At 35.2% G+C, this 19,828-nt stretch overlaps 1 protein-coding gene across 4 annotated transcripts; it reads right to left on the reverse strand.

Moving 5' to 3' along the window:
* Positions 1–1,608: 1,608 nt before the first annotated feature.
* Positions 1,609–19,349, reverse strand: LOC121984109 (DNA ligase 6-like). 4 transcript variants are annotated; one of them, XM_042536893.1, is made up of 21 exons: positions 17,003–19,347; positions 16,794–16,911; positions 16,600–16,681; positions 13,275–13,377; positions 13,107–13,203; positions 11,705–11,807; positions 9,408–9,536; positions 7,121–7,168; positions 6,550–6,647; positions 6,395–6,460; positions 5,265–5,424; positions 5,077–5,184; positions 4,053–4,102; positions 3,609–3,643; positions 3,440–3,501; positions 3,281–3,316; positions 3,038–3,196; positions 2,879–2,967; positions 2,678–2,777; positions 2,159–2,276; positions 1,609–2,064 (listed from the first exon to the last, which is right to left on the reverse strand). In XM_042536893.1, exons 1-21 carry the CDS (start codon positions 19,296–19,298, stop codon positions 1,874–1,876), a joined length of 4,248 nt encoding a protein of 1,415 aa, XP_042392827.1. In that variant the 5' UTR covers positions 19,299–19,347; the 3' UTR covers positions 1,609–1,873. The 4 variants fall into 4 exon arrangements, with proteins under 4 accessions (XP_042392827.1, XP_042392829.1, XP_042392828.1 ...); XM_042536895.1 differs by lacking the exon at positions 9,408–9,536 and having other exon boundaries at positions 17,003–19,348; XM_042536894.1 differs by lacking the exon at positions 3,281–3,316.
* Between the last annotated feature and the right edge of the window lie 479 nt (positions 19,350–19,828).

Genomic DNA, 19,828 nt, shown 5'->3' on the forward strand with positions numbered 1-19,828 from the left:
TAATTTACTCTATATGAATTATCTTTCAATAGGGAAGAAAATGGTATTTATTGGTTTCTTAAGAAAATAAGAATTTTATAATGCCTCCATTGGTCTCTTATTATAGTGGATATAAACATGTGGCAAAAAACGATTCGTTCGCCCCCGCACCCCTGTCAATCCGTCCCTAGGTCAACACGGAGGAGATAAATCACGGATGACTACTAACCATTAATACAAATGACCAAGATATAATGGATATAAACATGCACTACGATAGGATATTTTCTTTCTTACTCATCTGTATCGAATATCAACTTCAACGAATTAGTAAATAATTTTTTTATGGACGATTGACCAAAAAATTTAGATTAATAAACCGTTTATAGTGAATATTTTTTAATTTATCTTTATAATATAGAAACTTTCGTGAAATTAAATCAATCATCCCAAAATTAATCTGGGTGCTAATTAAAAGAAATAATAGATATAGACTAAGATAGTTGTGGATACATATTTTGAAGAAATATATAGTTTTGGAATTTTTTAAAAAAGTTTTTATGTGTTTTTGACACTAAGTTAATTAATTCATAACCATATTTTGGGAATAAAAATAAAATGTAAATTCTTTATTTTTGAAAAATACTTAAAAATGATGGTACAATAATATTCTACTGTTAAAAACATATAAAAAGCAAGAGATAAATTTTATTAGCAAAGTACAGTGAGAGTTTATATGTGAAAAATAAAAAACTAATGTATATCTTTATGTCAGGATTATGATAAATGGCCTCGTTTATTATAAAAAGGGCTCATTACTTCTGACCAAATTTTTTAATAATAATAATAATAATAATAATAATAATCTTATTTTGAAGTGAAAAAATCTACAGCATACACAAACCGACTTCCATTCGATAAACTTAGAATTTGTATTTTTCTCATACCTCGGTCTAGGAAGGCCGCCGCTCAAATAAATCTTCGTAATTTATCTCTTTTTAAAAGATATATGATCATTATCTTATCCCCTCAGAACGATCTAATAATTAGCGCATAAAATATTATGATATGAGATTCAAATTTTGACAAAGTCGAGATAAATACCTCCCTAATTTATCCCTTTTTATAAGGTATATGATCATCATCATCCTCTCCCCTCGGAACGGTCTAGTGAGTAGCGCATGAAATGTTACCACATAAGATCTGGAATTCAAATCTCGACAAAGTCGAGATAAATACCTCCTATATGTGCTAATCACTATTCCAAAAATTAATAACCGTCTGTGATTTATCTCCTTCATGTTTGACCTTGAAACGAATTGATAGAGACACTAAAGACAAGCGTATTCATCTTTCATTATCATGATCATCATCATCCTGAAGGGAAACGGCTTCACCTTTTGCCAATAAGCTTAAAATTTGTAAGAGCCATCTCTGCAGTTCAAGTTTATCTATATAATTCTTTGCTATGCATTTTCTTCATATTAGTTTGTGAGAAAATTAAATCCAATATAACAACCCATACATTCTTTGATCGAGCAGTTAAAGGTTAATTGGAGGGAATGGGGTTCCACCTTGCATTACTGAACAACAAATTAGTATCCAACATTTTTCAACAATGTAAAATTCTTAAGAAATGGCTCATCCCTGCAAGCCATGTATTTGATAATTAGTGTACAACATAAAGTAGTATTCAACATAAAAGAAGACAGTTTAGTAGCAATATAATACTAATTCACCATAAAGTCATCATACCTTGATTTCCAAAAGAGAGAAAAATTGTTTTTCTTCTATAAAACTAGGTCAAGAGCAAGTGGCAAAAGGACCATAGAGCAAGAGTTCAACCATAGGGCAGGCACTATTCACACAAAACTATTTGCCTGAATCATTTCCACTAATCTTCTGTGAACACCTCCATTTTTCTGGTTTGAGATTTATACATGAGAGCAATATCAGAAGAAGTGCTGCAATCTTCGGGTGTCTTGTCTGGTCGAGATCGGATGTACCTTGGCAATCTTACGGAGATGCCTCGCGAAGGATGAACTAAACCAACAGCAGCATGATGAACTGGTGATATTGTGAGGTCTGGGATGGTTAGATTAAACGACCAATCAATCCTTGAGATTGACGTGCAATTTCCGCTGAATTAAATTTAGATGACAGTGGAATACCAACATACCTGCACCTCTTATTTCCCAAACAAGTTCCGGACGAAACCAGAGATCAGGTGTCTCATGTGTTTGGTAATAAGATGGCTTCCTGGGCAATAACTTCTCCCCAGAAAGAAATTCTTTCATCTGCAATTTCACCGATAGACCGATAACCAGATAACAACATCCTTAACCATGAAATACCACTGAATAATAAGTAACCATACGAAATGAAATCAAACGCGCGTGTATAAGTCGAAACATTTCATCAAGTCATGCAAGTACCGACTATTTGAAGACCGGCTACATAAAGCTTATCTTTGTTGAGCTCAAAAACACCAAACATATATTCTTTAATTTATTAAAGTTTCTACCTTTCATGGGAGCATAGCATGGTGAAGGTAACAGAAGAGAAATATAAATCTTAGGCCAAAAATACCAAACAATTTCAAAATATATTTAGCAAAATTTCAAAATAATCAATTTGCTTAATCTGCTATGCATGGAACGTATGAGCTGGGCATGAAACCAAACCAAAAAAAAAGTACCTCTAAATAAAATGAATCTGAAAAACCAGACATGACGCGACAGACACTTTGAAATTCTTCAGTATCTGGGTTGTAGCACGCCACGAGGAAAGGGCTATACCTGAACGATGGAATCCACAAATATGAAATATCCTTGTGAAATGTCGAATGCCATGGATTTCATAAAAAATGATAGCAGAACAAAAAACTCAAAATTTGTACCATCCAGCTTTTCTTCCATTTCCATGCCAAGCACCAATAAGAACAAGATCAAGACTGTCACCTATTCCTTCAACATAATCACGCTTTACCTAAAAGAAAGAAAATTAAAGGAAATTAGTAAAATGATTGTCTGTATAGAACAGTTAGAAACTAGGATACCTTCAGCCATGCCTCACAACGTTTTGATGCAGAATACCCAAAATCATCTAGAGTCTTCACCATAATTCCTTCACAAGAAGAATTCCGTGCTTCTTCAAAGAATAAATTTACTCTATCTAAGGCGAGTTGATTATTGGCGAATGCTTGATCTGCTTCCACCTATTCAATAGCAGTTATAATTCATAAATCAAGGTGTTACCAATGTTGTTGGATCCATACTGCTTTGCTACAAGTGCTTCCCACCTTAATCAGCAAAGAAACGGTGCATGACAAATCCCTCTTTAAAAAAACACAGTCAAAATCTAATGACATATATCTACTTATATAAGCAATGATAGAAACATAAGGATTTGAAAGTATGAAATAGACAAGTAGAAAAGAAGGACAAAGTAGGATATTTACAGTTATTTCCTTGGCAAACTCCAAGTAACCTGCCTTCTCCATATTAAATAGATCTTTTATATCTGCCAATTAAAACAGAGGAATTAGAGTGCATGACACGAATTAGCATTTTTCTTGGGTCACGGACATAGCAGATATGAGCAATAAGCACGGTCTAGAATAAACATACATTTTCTCCTTTTACGAAGTGGGAGATCCAAAAGCCTGTAACAAAATGAGTCAATTGCTTGATTGTAAACAATTAGATTCCAAAAATCAAAATCATTGGCTTAATTAGTCAAAAAAAAATTGCATAACTGATTTTACGAACCATTGAATGGGTCATACCAGAATACATAGACCAGGTACATGTTCATTGTTTCAAGTGGACGTGGTATATAAATCTTAAAGTTGTTTTTGTTGGTTTGTTTCAGAGGTATAAATTGATATACTGCTTGAAGCTTTCAGCAAACTTACACCTCAAAACAGTTCTTGTACTGAACTAAAACTTTAAAGCATGCTCCACATTGTTTGACTCTTATGTATAGATTGTATTTCAACCTAGCTACTGAAGGAATCACAAACTAGAATTTTTTTAGCAAGTTTCTAATTTTGAAAGTTTATAGGGGCATACCGTTCTCCATTGCAGAGCATGATATCAAATATGAAGACACAAATATTAACCTGTAAGACATTGCCTTCATATAAGCTAAGAAATAATGTCACCCAAAAATTATCAATATAAAATGTGATAAATCATCTATTTATCTAGAATGCCTAACTTATGATTGCAAGTTGAACCATGTGAAAGTAACATCTTGGATGTATTTTTTTTTTTAACATATTAGTTGATGGATAAAATTATATTATTATTCAATTAAACAGGAGCAAATACCTGATATATATTGAATGAAAAGGAAATCCATGTCATATTATACTAGCGCTGAACAGGATCCTCGCGAACTAGCTATGTACTTGTTTCAGTAACAGCTTTTATGTTTGTTTAATAGCATAAAATATATGTAAAAGATCATACTTTGAATGTTAACGAGCTTAGCTAATTAATGGTCATCAACAAAACTCATAAACAATTTATGAATAAACTTATTTATTAGCCTGTCTAAATCTCAATTATAATTTTATTTATTATTCAAGCTGACCCCACCTAGTGGGAGACTTAATTGTTGTTGTATTTATGTATTTGTTAATCAAATACATAAAAGAAATATAATACTCTATAAATTTTTTATAATACAAAAAGACATGTATGCCTAAATACATAGGCTACTTTTCCACCAACTCGAATTTTAAGGAACTTAGTGAGTTGTTTTTTCTTGAACTCTGCTAGCATATTTTCTAGACTGTCAGGTCTGATTTGTGGTGCCCCAATTCCCTCAAGATCTCTGTTTCTCAAGGCTCTTTTTTACAGCCCAACACAAACTTGGTTAGGCTTACATCATGCCAGTTATTTTGCCCCATATTTCCACTTGATAATATGTATGTGACACCTAGATCCCCTTGACACCATGTTTCTACTTGATATTATTGTGTGTTTGACACCTTGACATTCACAAGTAACAAGGAGATTATGCATAGCCATACATCCATCACTAAGCAGACTCTAAAAATCTCTGAGGAAAACAATGAAAAGTACAGACTCTGATTTTTTCTGTTGAAATTGATGAATCCTTATTTCCTCTTTCCCTTGAAGATAGCTCTTGAAAAGACAAAAGTTTCCTGCCATGTGTTCTGTCCACAGCAACAACCTAGTGCAAAGAATCTATATCTAAGAGCAAGTATAATAATGAAAATATTATTTCTCACTAAAAAACGTCTGGATAGATACCTCTGCATCTAATATAAAAGTAGAAGCTTCAGGTTTACAGGAATCTTTGATAATGTTCACTAAATCTGGGAATCTAGATGTTGTTTCCTTCATTTGTCGTGAAAAAATTCGTATAGAACCATCAGCTAATCTATGAATTTGGGCCCTTTGACCATCATATCTGAAATTAATGATTAAACAATATTAAAATTATTTCATTGGTTAGGAAGATCAAGGAAAATGGAATAAGATACTTAAAAGGCATTCTTCTCAAATGTAAGCATTGGATATCAATCTCTCAAACAAACAGATAAGGCTTTGTCTCAACATCCAAGCTTCACTCAAGCAATCTATGAGGAATAAATACAAGATACCAATAGCCATTTTAACAGATAAAGAAATAACAAGAGGCATACAACAAAGCTGCTGAATTGCAAATAATCAGGAATCAGACAATTTGTGTGCTTTAAAGTGCAAAGGTCCTGCATTAGATTGAAATCTTGAAGACAAAAATCCTGTGTTAGACTGAAATCATGGAAGATAGTTATTGAGGATCAAATTATCTAAAGGACTTATGGTACCTAAAATCTCCAGTTCAAACCTTTTCCAACATTGAATCAAATAAAACCATACTGCCTAAAACAGGTCCCATTGATAAACCTAAAGAAGAAATGTTGTAGGCTCTCTGATACCAAGAATCCCATCTTCAAACCTATTCCAATTTACCATGCCCACTGAAACTAAACCAACTTGTATGCACTAGTCAGCTTTGTCTCTTTGGGTCTTGACTACAAAACCAAAGCACAATAGTTCCCATCCTAGATTAATATCGACGACTTAATCAACTTATTAGCAGATTCAAATAGGAGTGAGACAAAACTGTGAAATGACCCACCAGAATTACATACACTCGCTTCCTAATAGTAAAAGGTCTGAACATCCAACACTTAAAATTCTCAATCTCTTGGCATAATATTAAAAAAGTGTGCCCCCATAACAAATAATTGCTCAATCATTTTAGGGCTGTCTTATGCTTAGATTATTAAAAAGACTACTAAATCACCATTTGAACTGTCTACGCAATTATTTCAGAAAAGCTTTTAAACTTGTTTAAGAAAATAGAGCATCAAAATGAACACATGAAAACATACTTGTATTCACAGGTGAAAGCTCTACCCTCAAACAATTTCATCACTTGTATGACACCATTGGTAATTCTGTCAAATACCAAATTACCATGGACATGAATAAAAAGAAAATAATAGATATGCAAATATAAAAAGAATAAAATAAGAAGCAAATAAACCTGGCAAGCAATGGCAGAATTGGTGTGCCCGGAATCATTTCAATTGAACGAGCAGAAAATTCCAAGCCTTTGCTCAAAAGAGAAGGAATAAAAACATCCTGTACACAAGAATGAGTGGAAAGAGATAAACGAACAATCTAGGGTCCATAATTGCTTATGTCTGTACAAACAACTTAAATATCTGATATTTCTGTATACAAAAGATATTTGTCAATTTCAACTCAAACAAAACAAAGACAACCTAACAGGAGGCAACACAAACTTAAGATTGGAAAGACACATGTTAATAGAAAATAACAATGATCAATTTCTCCATAAGAAGGGCTATTTATTAGGTTGGTGTAACACATCTTGCTTCTAAGTCATACTAATTGAATACGGAAACCCAAGTTTTTTTATGTCATTATGTAGAATACTCTAGCTTTTACTGTAAATTCCTACTGTAACGGATAAAGAGAAAAATTGATTTATTTCTAGAAAACTGGCAAAGTTTCCCATATTGCAATTTATCTGAGAGCATCATTTTATGAATCACTAAAGAAACTAACACACTGCAGCTGAAATGAATTACCAAATTTGGAAGAACATTGAATGCCTCCACAACTGCTGCAGAAACACTCTGACAAAAGATGATAATATTGAAAACTATCAGTAACATGTATCACACAAGTTTCAAAGTTTATCTAAAAATAACAAAACATCAGAAATCAATTTCTAAAGGAAAAACATTGCAGTTATACAATTGGCACAGACCTATTCTCATATTGAACAAGAAGCCTATATAATCACAAAAGTAAAGAGAATTAAGGAAGCCTTTTCAGATTCAATGGAATTGAAGCACTTATTACACATACTTTTGGTCAGGTTCTTTTCAATTTTTTCAATGGATTGCTTTTACTTTCACATGAACATAGGAACAAAAGAAACCAAGGAGGGCTTCTAAGAGCCACCACATGAGGTTTCTAGGTAAGTTATTACTATAATGATGTAGTAAATAAAAAAATTACATGCTGGACCAAAAATAGACAAACATGGTATTCTGCTGTTTTCCCCCTTAAACCTATATTTATTTCATTTTTTTAATTTAATCAAAAACTAAAAATGACTTTTTTGAACCTGATACCAAACAAACCCAAGATAGGAATTTGATTATTGCCAAATTACATAGATTTATGCTGCATTGTGCTTCAAGGCATGTCACAGAATTGGACTAGGAAGCTGATTTCCTTGAGATGGTTAAATGCAAACATTAACAACAAATGGCATATTGGCCTTCACAACTTCAACCATGGTCGTCAAGATTGGTCAAAACTAATAAGGTTCACTCGAGTTGGATCACTATTGGCAAATCCCAATCTAATCCTTCCCCAGAAATTAAGCATTTCCAGAAGATTCAAGAAATTTTACAAAATAGAGATTCAACAAAATTAGCTAAAGTTAGAATACACTGAAAAAAGTATGGAATTAGTTGAAATTTGATCAAATCAAGAGTCAAAATTGAATGAATCAATTGAAATTTGGTTAAATTATGTTTATTTTTGATAAAACTTGATCAATAATTTAACTTACTTCTTGTGGACCCCGGCTTGAATCATTGTGAACTTGCACGTGAGGACATGAGAGAGAACTTGCTATACATTGTATTTTAGCTTCATTTAATTTCTCTGTTGTATCTTTCTTAATTTTAATGACTAATTAAGTTGAACCATCCTGGACAATTGAGGTCTAATTAGGGTTTGGTTGGATCTACCAGGTAGGTAGGTATTTAGGGTCAAATGAGTTTTCATTGGGCTCGATTTGGACTTGTTTTAACTGATTTAGAACATAACCAATTCGAAATGTGATTCGAGACATTTCAGTCGTGTTTTGTTTGGGTTTAGTAGGGTAAGAAGATCCTTTAGGTTATTTAGTCTTTTCTCTTTTGCCTCGTCATAACCCATACTTGACCTCCTCCTCTTTTCCCTTCCCTTCCTTGCAGTGATGCTCAAATTATGACATGGACCCACCAGAAATCAGCAGTGCTTCCATCCCCTTCCAGCAGCCTGTAACCTCTTCTCTCCTGTACTTCCTCCTCTGACATACAGCTTATTCATCTTCCTGATCCTTCTCCTATCTTCTGCGTCTTGCCCACCATGCACCGCTTCAGATCTAGACTGTCAGTGAATGGTAGAGCTTATCTCCCCTCCAGCAGCTTTTCTTTGTTACCATTAAGAGGATAACCCCTATTATTCTTGTGTACAGTTTCTTTTATTGACTCTTTTTTGGATAATTGAATTTTTTTTGTCCTTCCCTGGTTAGCTGTTGCAGAATTTTCACTCTTTTGTTAGATTTTGCATGAAATATATCTTTCTCTTGTCTATCCTCTTGGAATGTGGTTATGGTTAACAGTGTTTTGGTTATGATTGTGGTTGAGATGAATCCAACGGTCAATCAACCAGTTTAAATACCAAAATCTTATGAACAGTATGTACTTTAGATGATGAAAGATTACAGGGTTGATCACTCAAATGGAATGGTTCATCAAATGTAAGACTAAGAGACTCCTAGCAATGAGATTTTAACAGAGACATTATGTTATAAGTTCAGATTTTTGTACATTATGAATCTTTTCAATGAAATCTAATGTAATTGACGATGTTTCAATTGTATTCTAATCTTTGGAAGTAAGCAGATCAAGTGAGAGAAGACTGTAGGAGTGGAGCTAGTAAAAAAACCATGTTGACACAGTCTGATCAATGCCAAGAGTCAGCACAGCCCAGCACAGTGAGGCACCATTCTTGATTGATACCATTAAACATTAAATGAAAATATATGTGTTTCAGAGGCCTGCAAACTTACTAGAATGCAGTAAATCAAACCTGAAGCTGCAATTTAGTGGTATCAGAAATTCCAACAGACGCTAGAGGGGGTAGACTATTCAATACCACTGCTTGTGCTAGTGCTGACAAGATGGTTTTCATCATTGCACCAATACGCAAATTCCGAACCTTTACAAGCAATCATAAGCAGAAATAGTTGAGCAAGAAAAACAGAGAACAAGTTTAATTTTTAAAGCATACATGATGTAAAATGCTTGTGATTTTGCATACTGATTAGATGCTAACTATATTCTGGATGGTTTGAGGACAAACTGATGAATGCAGCTTGGAAAGCAAGGACAAAAAACCACGTCCATGCCAGAGTTTCTTGGTTTCCTTCAATATAAATAACATTAATCCTATCCAGGACAATTTTTTTAAGAACTTGTTAATTGTTATCTCATTGCCAGGATAAAAAGATAATGCAAAGACCCGGGAATGTACAAAATCTTCACAGATATTTGTCTCTTGTAAAATTCAGAACTTTCAGCATAACTGGAAAGCCTTTTTGGAGGGGAAACAAAAGAGGAAAGGAGTAGACCCGACCACAGTTCGGGTTCGACGGTTCAAGAAACGTAGACCCTTAGCCAACCAAGACCGTTACAGTTCATGGTTTGGACCGCCAGTTACGGTTCACGGTTCGGAACTACCAGTTACGGTTCGATTCACGGTTCGCAATGATTCAAAATTATTATTATTATTTTATTTTTTTTTAAATATTTAAAAATTTAATTTAATTTTTCACTAAAATTTTGAATAGATAAAAATAGATTAATTAAATCGCTAAACACAAAACAAAAGTGTTGAATTAAAGTTGGATTGAGTTTAAATTAAATCCATGAGATAGTTTCGGAGGTAAGGATCACATGAATTTAAATTGGGGTCATTTTGAATTTGAATTGATCAAATTAAGAATCAAGTTTTAAAATCCATCCATTTAAAATATAATATAAAGCTTTTGATTCTCTTTCATCTTTTCTCTCCCACACCTGTTCTCCTTTTCTTTTCCATGCGCTCCGAGGCACCCTTTTCTTCTCCCCATCTCTTCTTTTCTTTTCTCCTCCAACCACAGCAAAACCTCTCCCTATCTTCTTCTTTCTTCTTCCTTTTCTTCTTCCCCATCTCTTCTTTTCATTCTTTTCCCCCATGGAAGCCTCCCTTCTCCTCTTCTCAAGAGCTGCAGTCCATCCTCCCCCATTTCTTTTTTATTTTTCAAGCCAACGACAGCCAGCTTTTTCCTTTTCTTGCTGTCCTTGCATCACAGTAACAGCCGCTGGAGCTCCGCCGGAGCTAGCTGAGGCCACTGACGAAGAGTTCTCCTTCCTTGCTTTCATGGTCTTTCCAACATTAAAAATAAATAAAAAAAATACAGTTGAACCGCCGGTTCAACAGTTATTTTTGAGCTTGAACAAGAACCGGCCAGCCCGTCTAACCGGGTCAACGCGTAACCGGCCCATTGACCCGGTTACGGGTCCGGTTCGGACACGGCTGGTGATTGGGTCTAGAAATGAGAAGATAAGGATTTATAAGAGCTTCAATTCACTACAAATAAGTGCTCGATCATCCAGACTCCACAAAGTTGCTGATCACATCATTAACTACAACATCTATGATCATGAAGAGAAGAAAAGTGCCCCCACGGTGTAGCCGAGTTAGTACTCGGGTGGCAGAGTTGTTTCATGAAGAGAAGAAGAGTGAAGAGAAAAAACAACACAACATATAAGTAAACAGCGCAGAGATAGTCAAGAGGCGAAAAAACAAGAGCGATGACTAAGGAACAGGGATAGTGTTTGAACTAGATATTCTGTTAATTCCAGAATAATATTCTCAAGTGGCGATCTCAAATTCGTTCAAATATGATAAGTTCTGTCAAATAAGGGAAATTAAGTAGAGAATGAACATCTTGGATCTGGAATTTTGATATGGATTGGATGGAGAAATACTAGTGTATCTGACAGATAATTCAAATGCAATAATTTAGTTTGTAAAATGAGGACTTGAATGGATAAATTAAACTGTGAAATTTTGTTATTTCTTCATCATCAAAGGGATGCCACTATTGTGAGTAATGGAATTTCCACAATGATGACAAAACCTTCTGGTATAATCTCAGGATGGAAAGAACCATTGACTGAATAAATATAATATTTTGATGATATCTTTTTTTGTGCACCATAGGATTAATGTGTCATGTACTCATATGCAATAGCATCAAAAACAAAGATCAACACTCTCTTTGAAATGGTTCGATTACTCTGAAGATTAGAAGTCGCAGAACCCAGATAATGAAGTCTTACCAATGTTCTGACAAGAAATTTCATTTCCATTTCCCTACAGGAACGCATCAGATTCACAATGAGATTTTTCCTGCGAAGGGCACTCCCACTTCCTGTGATCACACTACATAAGAAAAATAAGCATAAAAGTGCAAGTTCGTATATCATTGTTGTAGGAATGGCAAACTCAATAAACATGGGAGAAAGTATAATAAATAAAGGTAATCTTTCAAACATCAGAAAAAGATGAGGTTTTTAGTTTCAGCAGAACTTGTAACCTTGAAGTTGAAGAACAATTTGAAAAGAGTGATGGAAATCCAATAGACTAGTCAAATTTTACCCAAAATATTGCAAGGCCTTGAAGGAAGGCGCAAAAACTTATCAGAAAAGGTCACAGCTTCAAAGCCCTACAATCTAGAATAGGATAAGGTAAAATTAGCCAAAAAGGTTAACATATGCTAATATTTGCAATGTTTGTGATAAGTGTTGAATACATGTCATATAGATATTATTGGAAGATAGATTTTGGGATATGAGCTGGTTGATCAGGGTAGCACTTCAGTTAGTTGGAATTGTCAAGATTGGCAGTCCAAATGTTGTGGCAAAAGGTGATGCGCTCTCCCCCGGAGCCTCTCCACACCCACCCCAAGGCATTTGGAAGGGAGGTAAATCACTGAGCGACATCTCTTTAGGTAGGAGGAATTTTATTGCCCCGGGGATTCGATCCCTGCTCTCTTGTGGCAACACACCACCCAAATGTTGAATGGATTTAAGATGGACAAAGATAATAAGGATAATAAAATTATTTTCCAATTTTAAGATGGAGGACTGGGGTATTAAGAACCATAGAATTCTTTTCGATTCCATCAAGATGGAAGCATTGCTGATAGAAGCATTAGGAAGTTTTCCAATCTTCTCTTTCTCTTATCCTATATTAAAAATACATAGGAAACAGCAAGATAACAAATAAAATCTGCCCAAAATTGAAGAAATTGATCGATTGTTCTCAAAATTAGATGACTACACAAACTTCAGGAGTAAGGCAGACAGCCAAAGGAGTTCAATATTGATTCCAAGCACCAATCTTGCAATCTAAAGCATTTTTTACACACTAAAAGTAGTATAGTTCTACTTCTCTTCTTCACAAACTTAGTCATAATCATACGTCAATCTAACTGTTCTGGTACTTCCGATTCACATTTATAAACATGGCAACTGCTGACAATACTAAATTTATAAATGTATATACAACACTAGGTTTATGGAAGAGAGAAATGCTTGGCATGTAAACATTTACATAAAAAAAAACTACATATAGAATATAGACATCAAAAGAATTAGGCCTTGGCAACCAACAACTTTGTTACTCTAAAAGAACATGATGAACAAATAAAATTGACATTCTCGAGCTTAAGTGTCATACCTGATCTCTCTAAGAATACAGAATAAATGGTGAATTAAAATGGGACTAGGAGGAGCAAGTAAAGCCTGGGTTTGTCGGATTTCTTGTGCAACATCACCTTAAATTATTCCATCAATCAGAAAAATGGCTGAAAGGTGATAATTACCAAGAAGCAATGATGATTCTTACCAAGATCACCAAATTTATTGTACATTTCCTTGATTTTGGATCTGGTTGTTCCACAAGCCTCTTCCAATGCCGTTACTACTAAACTTCCACCGACATTCAGTTCCTATGTTCATAACTTCAAAATGTGTTACCTGTTAAAAAAAATCTACAAAAACACAACAAAAAATTGAAACCCACAGGTGCATTGTTAATGTAATGCGATCAAAGCATATACTAGGACACAAATGTTTGACTAGTTTAATAGTGACATATGGCTAAGAAGCATGCAGGCCAATAGAAAGAAGCATGAATGCCAAAATTGGCCGAGTTGGGCAGAAATAGGCAAAGGCATGTGATCTTTCCCAATCAATGTTGTTCATCTAACAAACATCAATGGAGAAGTCTAAGACATTAATGAATAATGATTTAAAGAAATTATCTAGAAAATGAGACTCTACTAGCAAATAGATGTGATCAGTTCAAATTTAGTCAAATTATGTTAAATTTTGGGAACCCAATCAATCTAGTTGACTCTTCATCAACCATAGCTTGAATTCTACCGAATGTACATGAGAACGGGGAAAAGTATATGTTAACTTGATTTCCAACAAATCTTCGTCATTGTTCGGTCATTGTTTCAAGTTAACCATGCCTTGGCTTGCAATATACCAATAGAAACACCCAACACCTCATCTACCTACACACTCTCTCTCTCTCTCTCTCAAGGATTGTTTCAGAGCTTTTTTCCTGTACATCCAATTCAAATATCAGTGGAGTCATAATTAAATATTAAAAAATAACATAATTTTGGAAAATATATATTAAAATCAATATCATTTAATATTTGACAGATAACAAAAATATAATCCAATGAATAATGAGGACCATATTTATATAACATAGTTTATTATTCTGTCAATAAATTTGTCTGTTATTTATTTTCATCAAATGTTCTTTCGTACTTTTAAAACATGATTTTGTCAATAGTAACAATAATTTAATATATTGAAATTATGATAATGTATATATAATGTGTTATTAATGATATATTTAATGAGACACAATATACATCATTTTTATGTCAGAATCCTCCCAAGATGTTATATGATATTCTCATGTATGAAATAATTTTATTTTTCACTTTACAATTTTTTTTCTTAAGCATATCAATTTCAAAATTTTGTTGATTCAACATTCAAGTGATATTTAGACAGTTTTGGTCATCCAATCTCGGCACCATATGGATTTGGCAACTATGGAAATTCAAAGCAAGATAAAAAGAGTCATACTATAAGATAAGTTTACAAGCAACCAGATTGTAGCCTTACTAAAAGGAAAGAATGTTTGAACACAAAAAACACACATCAAGAATATTAGCAAACAAAGTTAATGTTTAGCACAAGACAAAGAACACTTAGTTAATGGTTAACACACAAAAAAGAAACTCATATACAAACTCCTCTTTGCCAACTCCTGTTTATCCCCACTATTTGGGGTAGCCACTGTTAGAATAGCAAACAAGTTATTATGTCACATTGTCATTTACAAGTTAAAAATCTAGAGCTTTATACATCTTTGCGCTAATGTTGAATGCCAAGACAATGCTTACTCAAAAGTAATATTAATATTATCACTTGGCATATCTATCTGAAGTGAAGTGGCACTTAAAACATCTAACTCATATGATCATTCCCCTTTATTTCTTTCCTAAAAGCACAGAAAAAGTATGATGGAATCTGTTAGAAGTCTATCACTCAGGTAAAAGTAAACCATTCTTGATTCTTTGACCATATGAGGCCACAACATTTTTCAGTTTGTTAATCCAACCAACCAATGGAGAAGGCAAGCCTTTAGTTTTCCTTGTATAACTTCATAAGTTCACGAACAAGATATATTGTATTCTCGGTTAATAATAATTTTATCATCATTCCCATACAAAAAAAGGCAACTCGAGCATACTAGCATATCGTTTAACTTAAAATAGTATATGTGGAGTTAGTCTTGTTGAAGCTAGGTACTACACTCATTGGTTCTGCATGGACAAGTGTGGCGGTCCATTATATATATATATAGAGAGAGAGAGAGAAATCAATCTCCTCAACATGGAAATAAAGGAGCATGAGGTATCAAAAATTAAATTCATCCCTCTAAGTTGTGATGAGCAAAAGGGGATGTGCTCAAGGTAGAAACATGTCCGCTCATTGGTCCCACATGAACAACTATAGTGATCTGCTACATAAATACAAATATACCTAGTCCACTTTCTAAAATAGCTCGAGTTTTTGGGATAAATGGTTAGTCAATTAATTTTACCAAATCTCAATATGAAAATGATCAGCAAAAGCTGTTTATCTAGTTGCAAGATATATATTGTGTATCATGCAATGAAGATAACCACTTAATAGAGAAGAAAAGCATGGATCCAAGTATCCAACTATTGTCTATGGCTCGGACAGGTACAACCTAGGATTGTACTTTGTAAACATCATGATCAACAATAATAACAAGTCAAACCAAGGCTAACACTTGGCACAAGGACATTAATTAGTAGTTCTTACAATGGCAAGCTATAATAGGCAGCACTACAATGTTAAATAGCTTTTTTAAGGGCACTCAAAGTTCATTGAGAGAGCAACCACAAGCTTCCACATAGGTTGAGAAGTTGACAACTTCTAGAATAATTAGAGAAAAAATCAGCCACGCCACCTTAAATATATCCTCAATAAGTCAAGCACAAACTCAACTAAGCTACATTCACATTGGAAAAGCGCAAGCTAGACATGACCATAACAACTGCCTTGAGCAATGCAAGTCCACCTTAGGCAAGCCATCTTTGTGCCCCAAAAGCCACCTCGAGCAGCCACCTTTGGCAATTCAAGTCCACCTAAGGTGAGTAATCCTTGTTCCCAAAAGCCATATCTGCTTCAGTCGAAGTATATCCCAACTCGGTTAAGCTTCATAGCTTTATAAGACATCTCGACCAAACTGCAATCATCCTAGTTGAGCTGCTTATGCCCCCATTTGATCTCAACTAGACTCAACTTGGACTCATCTAACTATGTGCCCATATTGTGGTCCTCACCTAATTAATAACTTTGGTACGCTACTTTCAATTTGTTATGGTCTGACCATATCAACAACAACAAAAACTTTAATTCACCCCCAATGAAAAAGGCACTGTTCTATAATTTCTCAAATGCCCTTAAAATGTTCTAGGATCATCAACCAGAAAAGTAGCATTGTTACAACTACTAAAGGAAAAAACATCCACAAATTCAATTTTTCTCTGAACAGAAAATGTTGTTTCAAGTTGTTGAAAACATTTAGATCTTAACAACAAACTCACCATATTTTCATGGTCAGAAGCAATTCTATTTGTGCACAGATAAAGAGCAGGCAGAACATCAGCAGGAGACAGAGTAAGCAAGCTGCAAGAAAATAGACGATACCACCATTTGCTCATAATTCAGACCAAGACTAGCATGGAGTAAAATATCATGAAAGCCAACATAAGCAAGAAGAAGAACATCTAAGACAAACCTTCTGAACATATTGCAAAGCATAGTTGTGGTCTTTATCTTTCCTTTTTCTTGTTCCACTAAGTGAAAAGTTCGTGCTAAGTGCAAGTACGGAGAAGGCTCTCCAGCTTTCCAGCATGCTGTAATAAATTGTCCTACTTGTCATTTAGTTCTTAAGTGAATAACGCAATGCAAAGATGGCTCCCAACTGATTGGGATAAGAATACGAACCATACTCAATAGGGCAATATTTATCAATTGGTAACGATACATTAGTTGCAGTTTTGTCTTCTCTAAAATTTCCCTTTAAGTACAATGTTGGTAAGCTTATTCTGTCTGAAGATGAATTGTACAGCTTTTCTCTATTCTTATCTAAATGAATAATTGGTGCATCAGCTGCAGGGAGTAAGTTCCCCTCAGTTTTCAAAACATTATTTGTGATCAAATTCTCATCATCCTCCAAGACATTATGGAAAGCACAATAATACATGTCCACTGCTACATCAATATTTCCTTTAGCCTTCTCCATCAATGTTGCAGCAGACTCCCGTGGTATTCCATCATTTATGACCTGAAGAAATTTGTCCAAATCTTCTTTACAGATTTTTACAGCAACTGGATCCTCATCTATTGAACTACTTATTTGTTGGCTAGAAGTATTCACATTGGTAAAACTGGAAGATGCATCTGCTGAAGCTTTTTTGAAAAAATTAGTGATAATAGATTGCTTTCCACCACTTTTATACAAAGTCGGGCAACCTTTCATCTTCTTTTTTTTCTTGTTTTTTCCGCCATCTGAGCTCCTCTTTTTTTTGAGTGGTGGATTTGCCGTATTTTTCAAAATTTGTTCAACTGATTGCTTCACCGGGCTCAGGAAATTCTTCATACCAGATTCAGGGATCTCTCCAGGAGACTTAAGAGGAAACAAGAGATCAAGATTAGTCTCAATCTTTTCACAAGGGCTAACTATAGAATTGTTAGTGGCATTTGCTTGTTTATAGAACTCTGTTTCGTGTTCGAAAAATTCTGTAACTGCAGCAATGATATCTCCATTAAACTTTTTTAGCAATTCTAATGACTGAATCTGTGTTACCCAAGATGGCAAGCAATCTTGAAGGTCCTTAAGTGTACCTTCCATGTCCTCAACATTTAGCCTGCTGAAATTTTGCAAGTCAGGTTGCAGTGGAATATTTTCTGAATCCACATCACCATGCAGGTTAAGATCAACAGTTATGTCATTCCCAGATATTAAATCAGTAGAGTCTGACTTCCTGTGTAAAGCCAACAGAAAATCGTGCTTGTTTGCCATCTCATCAACTAGTCCTCTGAAATGCTTCTTCATAGCTAAAGCATGCTTGCTATCTGGAGTCTCAATATCCACTCCAACAGTTGGTATAACTCGCTTTGGCTTCAAGAACTTTACATATTCTCTCAACTCGTCATAGTTCGAATGCTCACTGTACGGAACCAGATGAACCTCAAGCGAACCCTTAACCCTCACTGCAAATCCATCTTTCTTCGTTTCATACATCCACCCTGTCGAAACGAAACCCACTACTTTAGAGTATCCTCTCTCCAGCATAATCTCCTCCATCTTTCCAAAATTAGGCCTGAAGTAAGGCCAAGTCTCACCCAATACGTTCCATCCAATAACATGAATATTGCTGACTGCAGTATCCTGAGTAAAAGCGCCAGAATCGACAAGGCCCAGAACAGATAAAATCTGCATTTTTCTGCTATCCACTTGCAGCAGGCAACCGCACTGACGAGAAATCTCAAGCAAAATCTTCTCTTTGCCAATTACATAGGTCGCGATCAGAAAAAGAACCGATTCCCCCGTTTCCTTATTTTGCTCTTTAATTCTTTTGATAGTGCTCACGATGTATTCGACTGATTCCTCTTGCGATGGGAAGACAAACTTGGGGTTACAATATGTCGTGTCCAAGAAAACAGCATCCGCTCCAACGAACTCACACAAAACAGGATCCAGTTTCATCGATTCATGGAAACGAAAGTCGCCAGTGTGAATATACCTTTCCGCTCGCCTCCCTTCGGACCCACGTGACCTAAAAAGGAACTGGACGGCGCCGGGGCAGTGGTTGGCGTCTACGGCAGCAACCTCCCATTCGTCGATCTCTAAGACTTCACCCGATGAGAGTGAAACGACGAAGAAAGGAGGGACCTTGAGGACCTCGACGAGGAGACGAGCGGTGATCGCCGAGCAAAAGATGACTCCTTTACACCAAGCGCTGCTGAGGCCGGCGTAATGATCTGAGTGGAAGTGGGAAAGAAAGTAGGAGACGGAGAAGTCTCCGGCTGAGCGGAAACCGTCGATTACGAAGCGCGTCCTCGGAATAAGCTTCGAGTAGGGGAAGTCGGAGGGCACCGGGGGGAGAGGAGAGCCGGCGGATAGGAGACGGAAAGCGAGGGGAGATAAGGAGGGACTAGGAGGAAGAGAGGCGGAGAAGGAGCGGTACGAGGAGAGGAAAAGGGAGGAGGAGCAGGAAGGGGAAGGAGGGCCGGTCATAGAGTCATCGCCGTTAATCTGCCTAAAGAGGGGTGCAGTTGTTATAAAAGGCTTTACTCATGTCATTTTTTTATATTAAAAAAAATTAAAATAAAAGAAGGAAAATTCAACATCAACTCAATTGTTATTTAATTTATTTATAAATTAAGTAAATAAATTAGATGAGGAAAAGATGAAGAGATTGAAGTCGAGAAGGACTGGAATTTATAGATATACGAATATAGATTATAGATTCATTGGAGGATAAAATTCCAATAAAAATGAATTCAATAGATTGGCTGGAGGTATGGACTGTGGATATGGTTGTGTTAGGGAAGTATATCTATCAGAAAATGGCAGGTTTTAACTACCAGATCTGTTGACTATGCATTCTAAAACATGCCTTTTTGTCAAAATTTAGGTGAAGGATTTCCCAATAAGGATGGTCTTTTGGTATCTATTGATAGAATAGATAATTTTCATTTATAAAATAGGTGAGAATCATTCATCCCCATCAATTCATATCAAGGGATTATCCTCTGGATTGTAAA

Source organism: Zingiber officinale, chromosome 5B (genome assembly GCF_018446385.1).
Source record: "Zingiber officinale cultivar Zhangliang chromosome 5B, Zo_v1.1, whole genome shotgun sequence".
NCBI classification, from domain to species: domain Eukaryota; kingdom Viridiplantae; phylum Streptophyta; class Magnoliopsida; order Zingiberales; family Zingiberaceae; genus Zingiber; species Zingiber officinale.

Coding starts and splice junctions, on each gene's coding strand:
- LOC121984109 (XM_042536893.1), bottom strand. CDS start 19,298: ATGACCGGCCCTCCTTCCCCTTCCTGCTCCTCCTCCCTTTTCCTCTCC. Junction 16,912..17,002: donor ATATTGCCCTATTGAGTATG/GTTCGTATTCTT, acceptor AATTTATTACAG/CATGCTGGAAAGCTGGAGAG. Junction 2,968..3,037: donor GTTGTGAGGCATGGCTGAAG/GTATCCTAGTTT, acceptor TCTTTCTTTTAG/GTAAAGCGTGATTATGTTGA.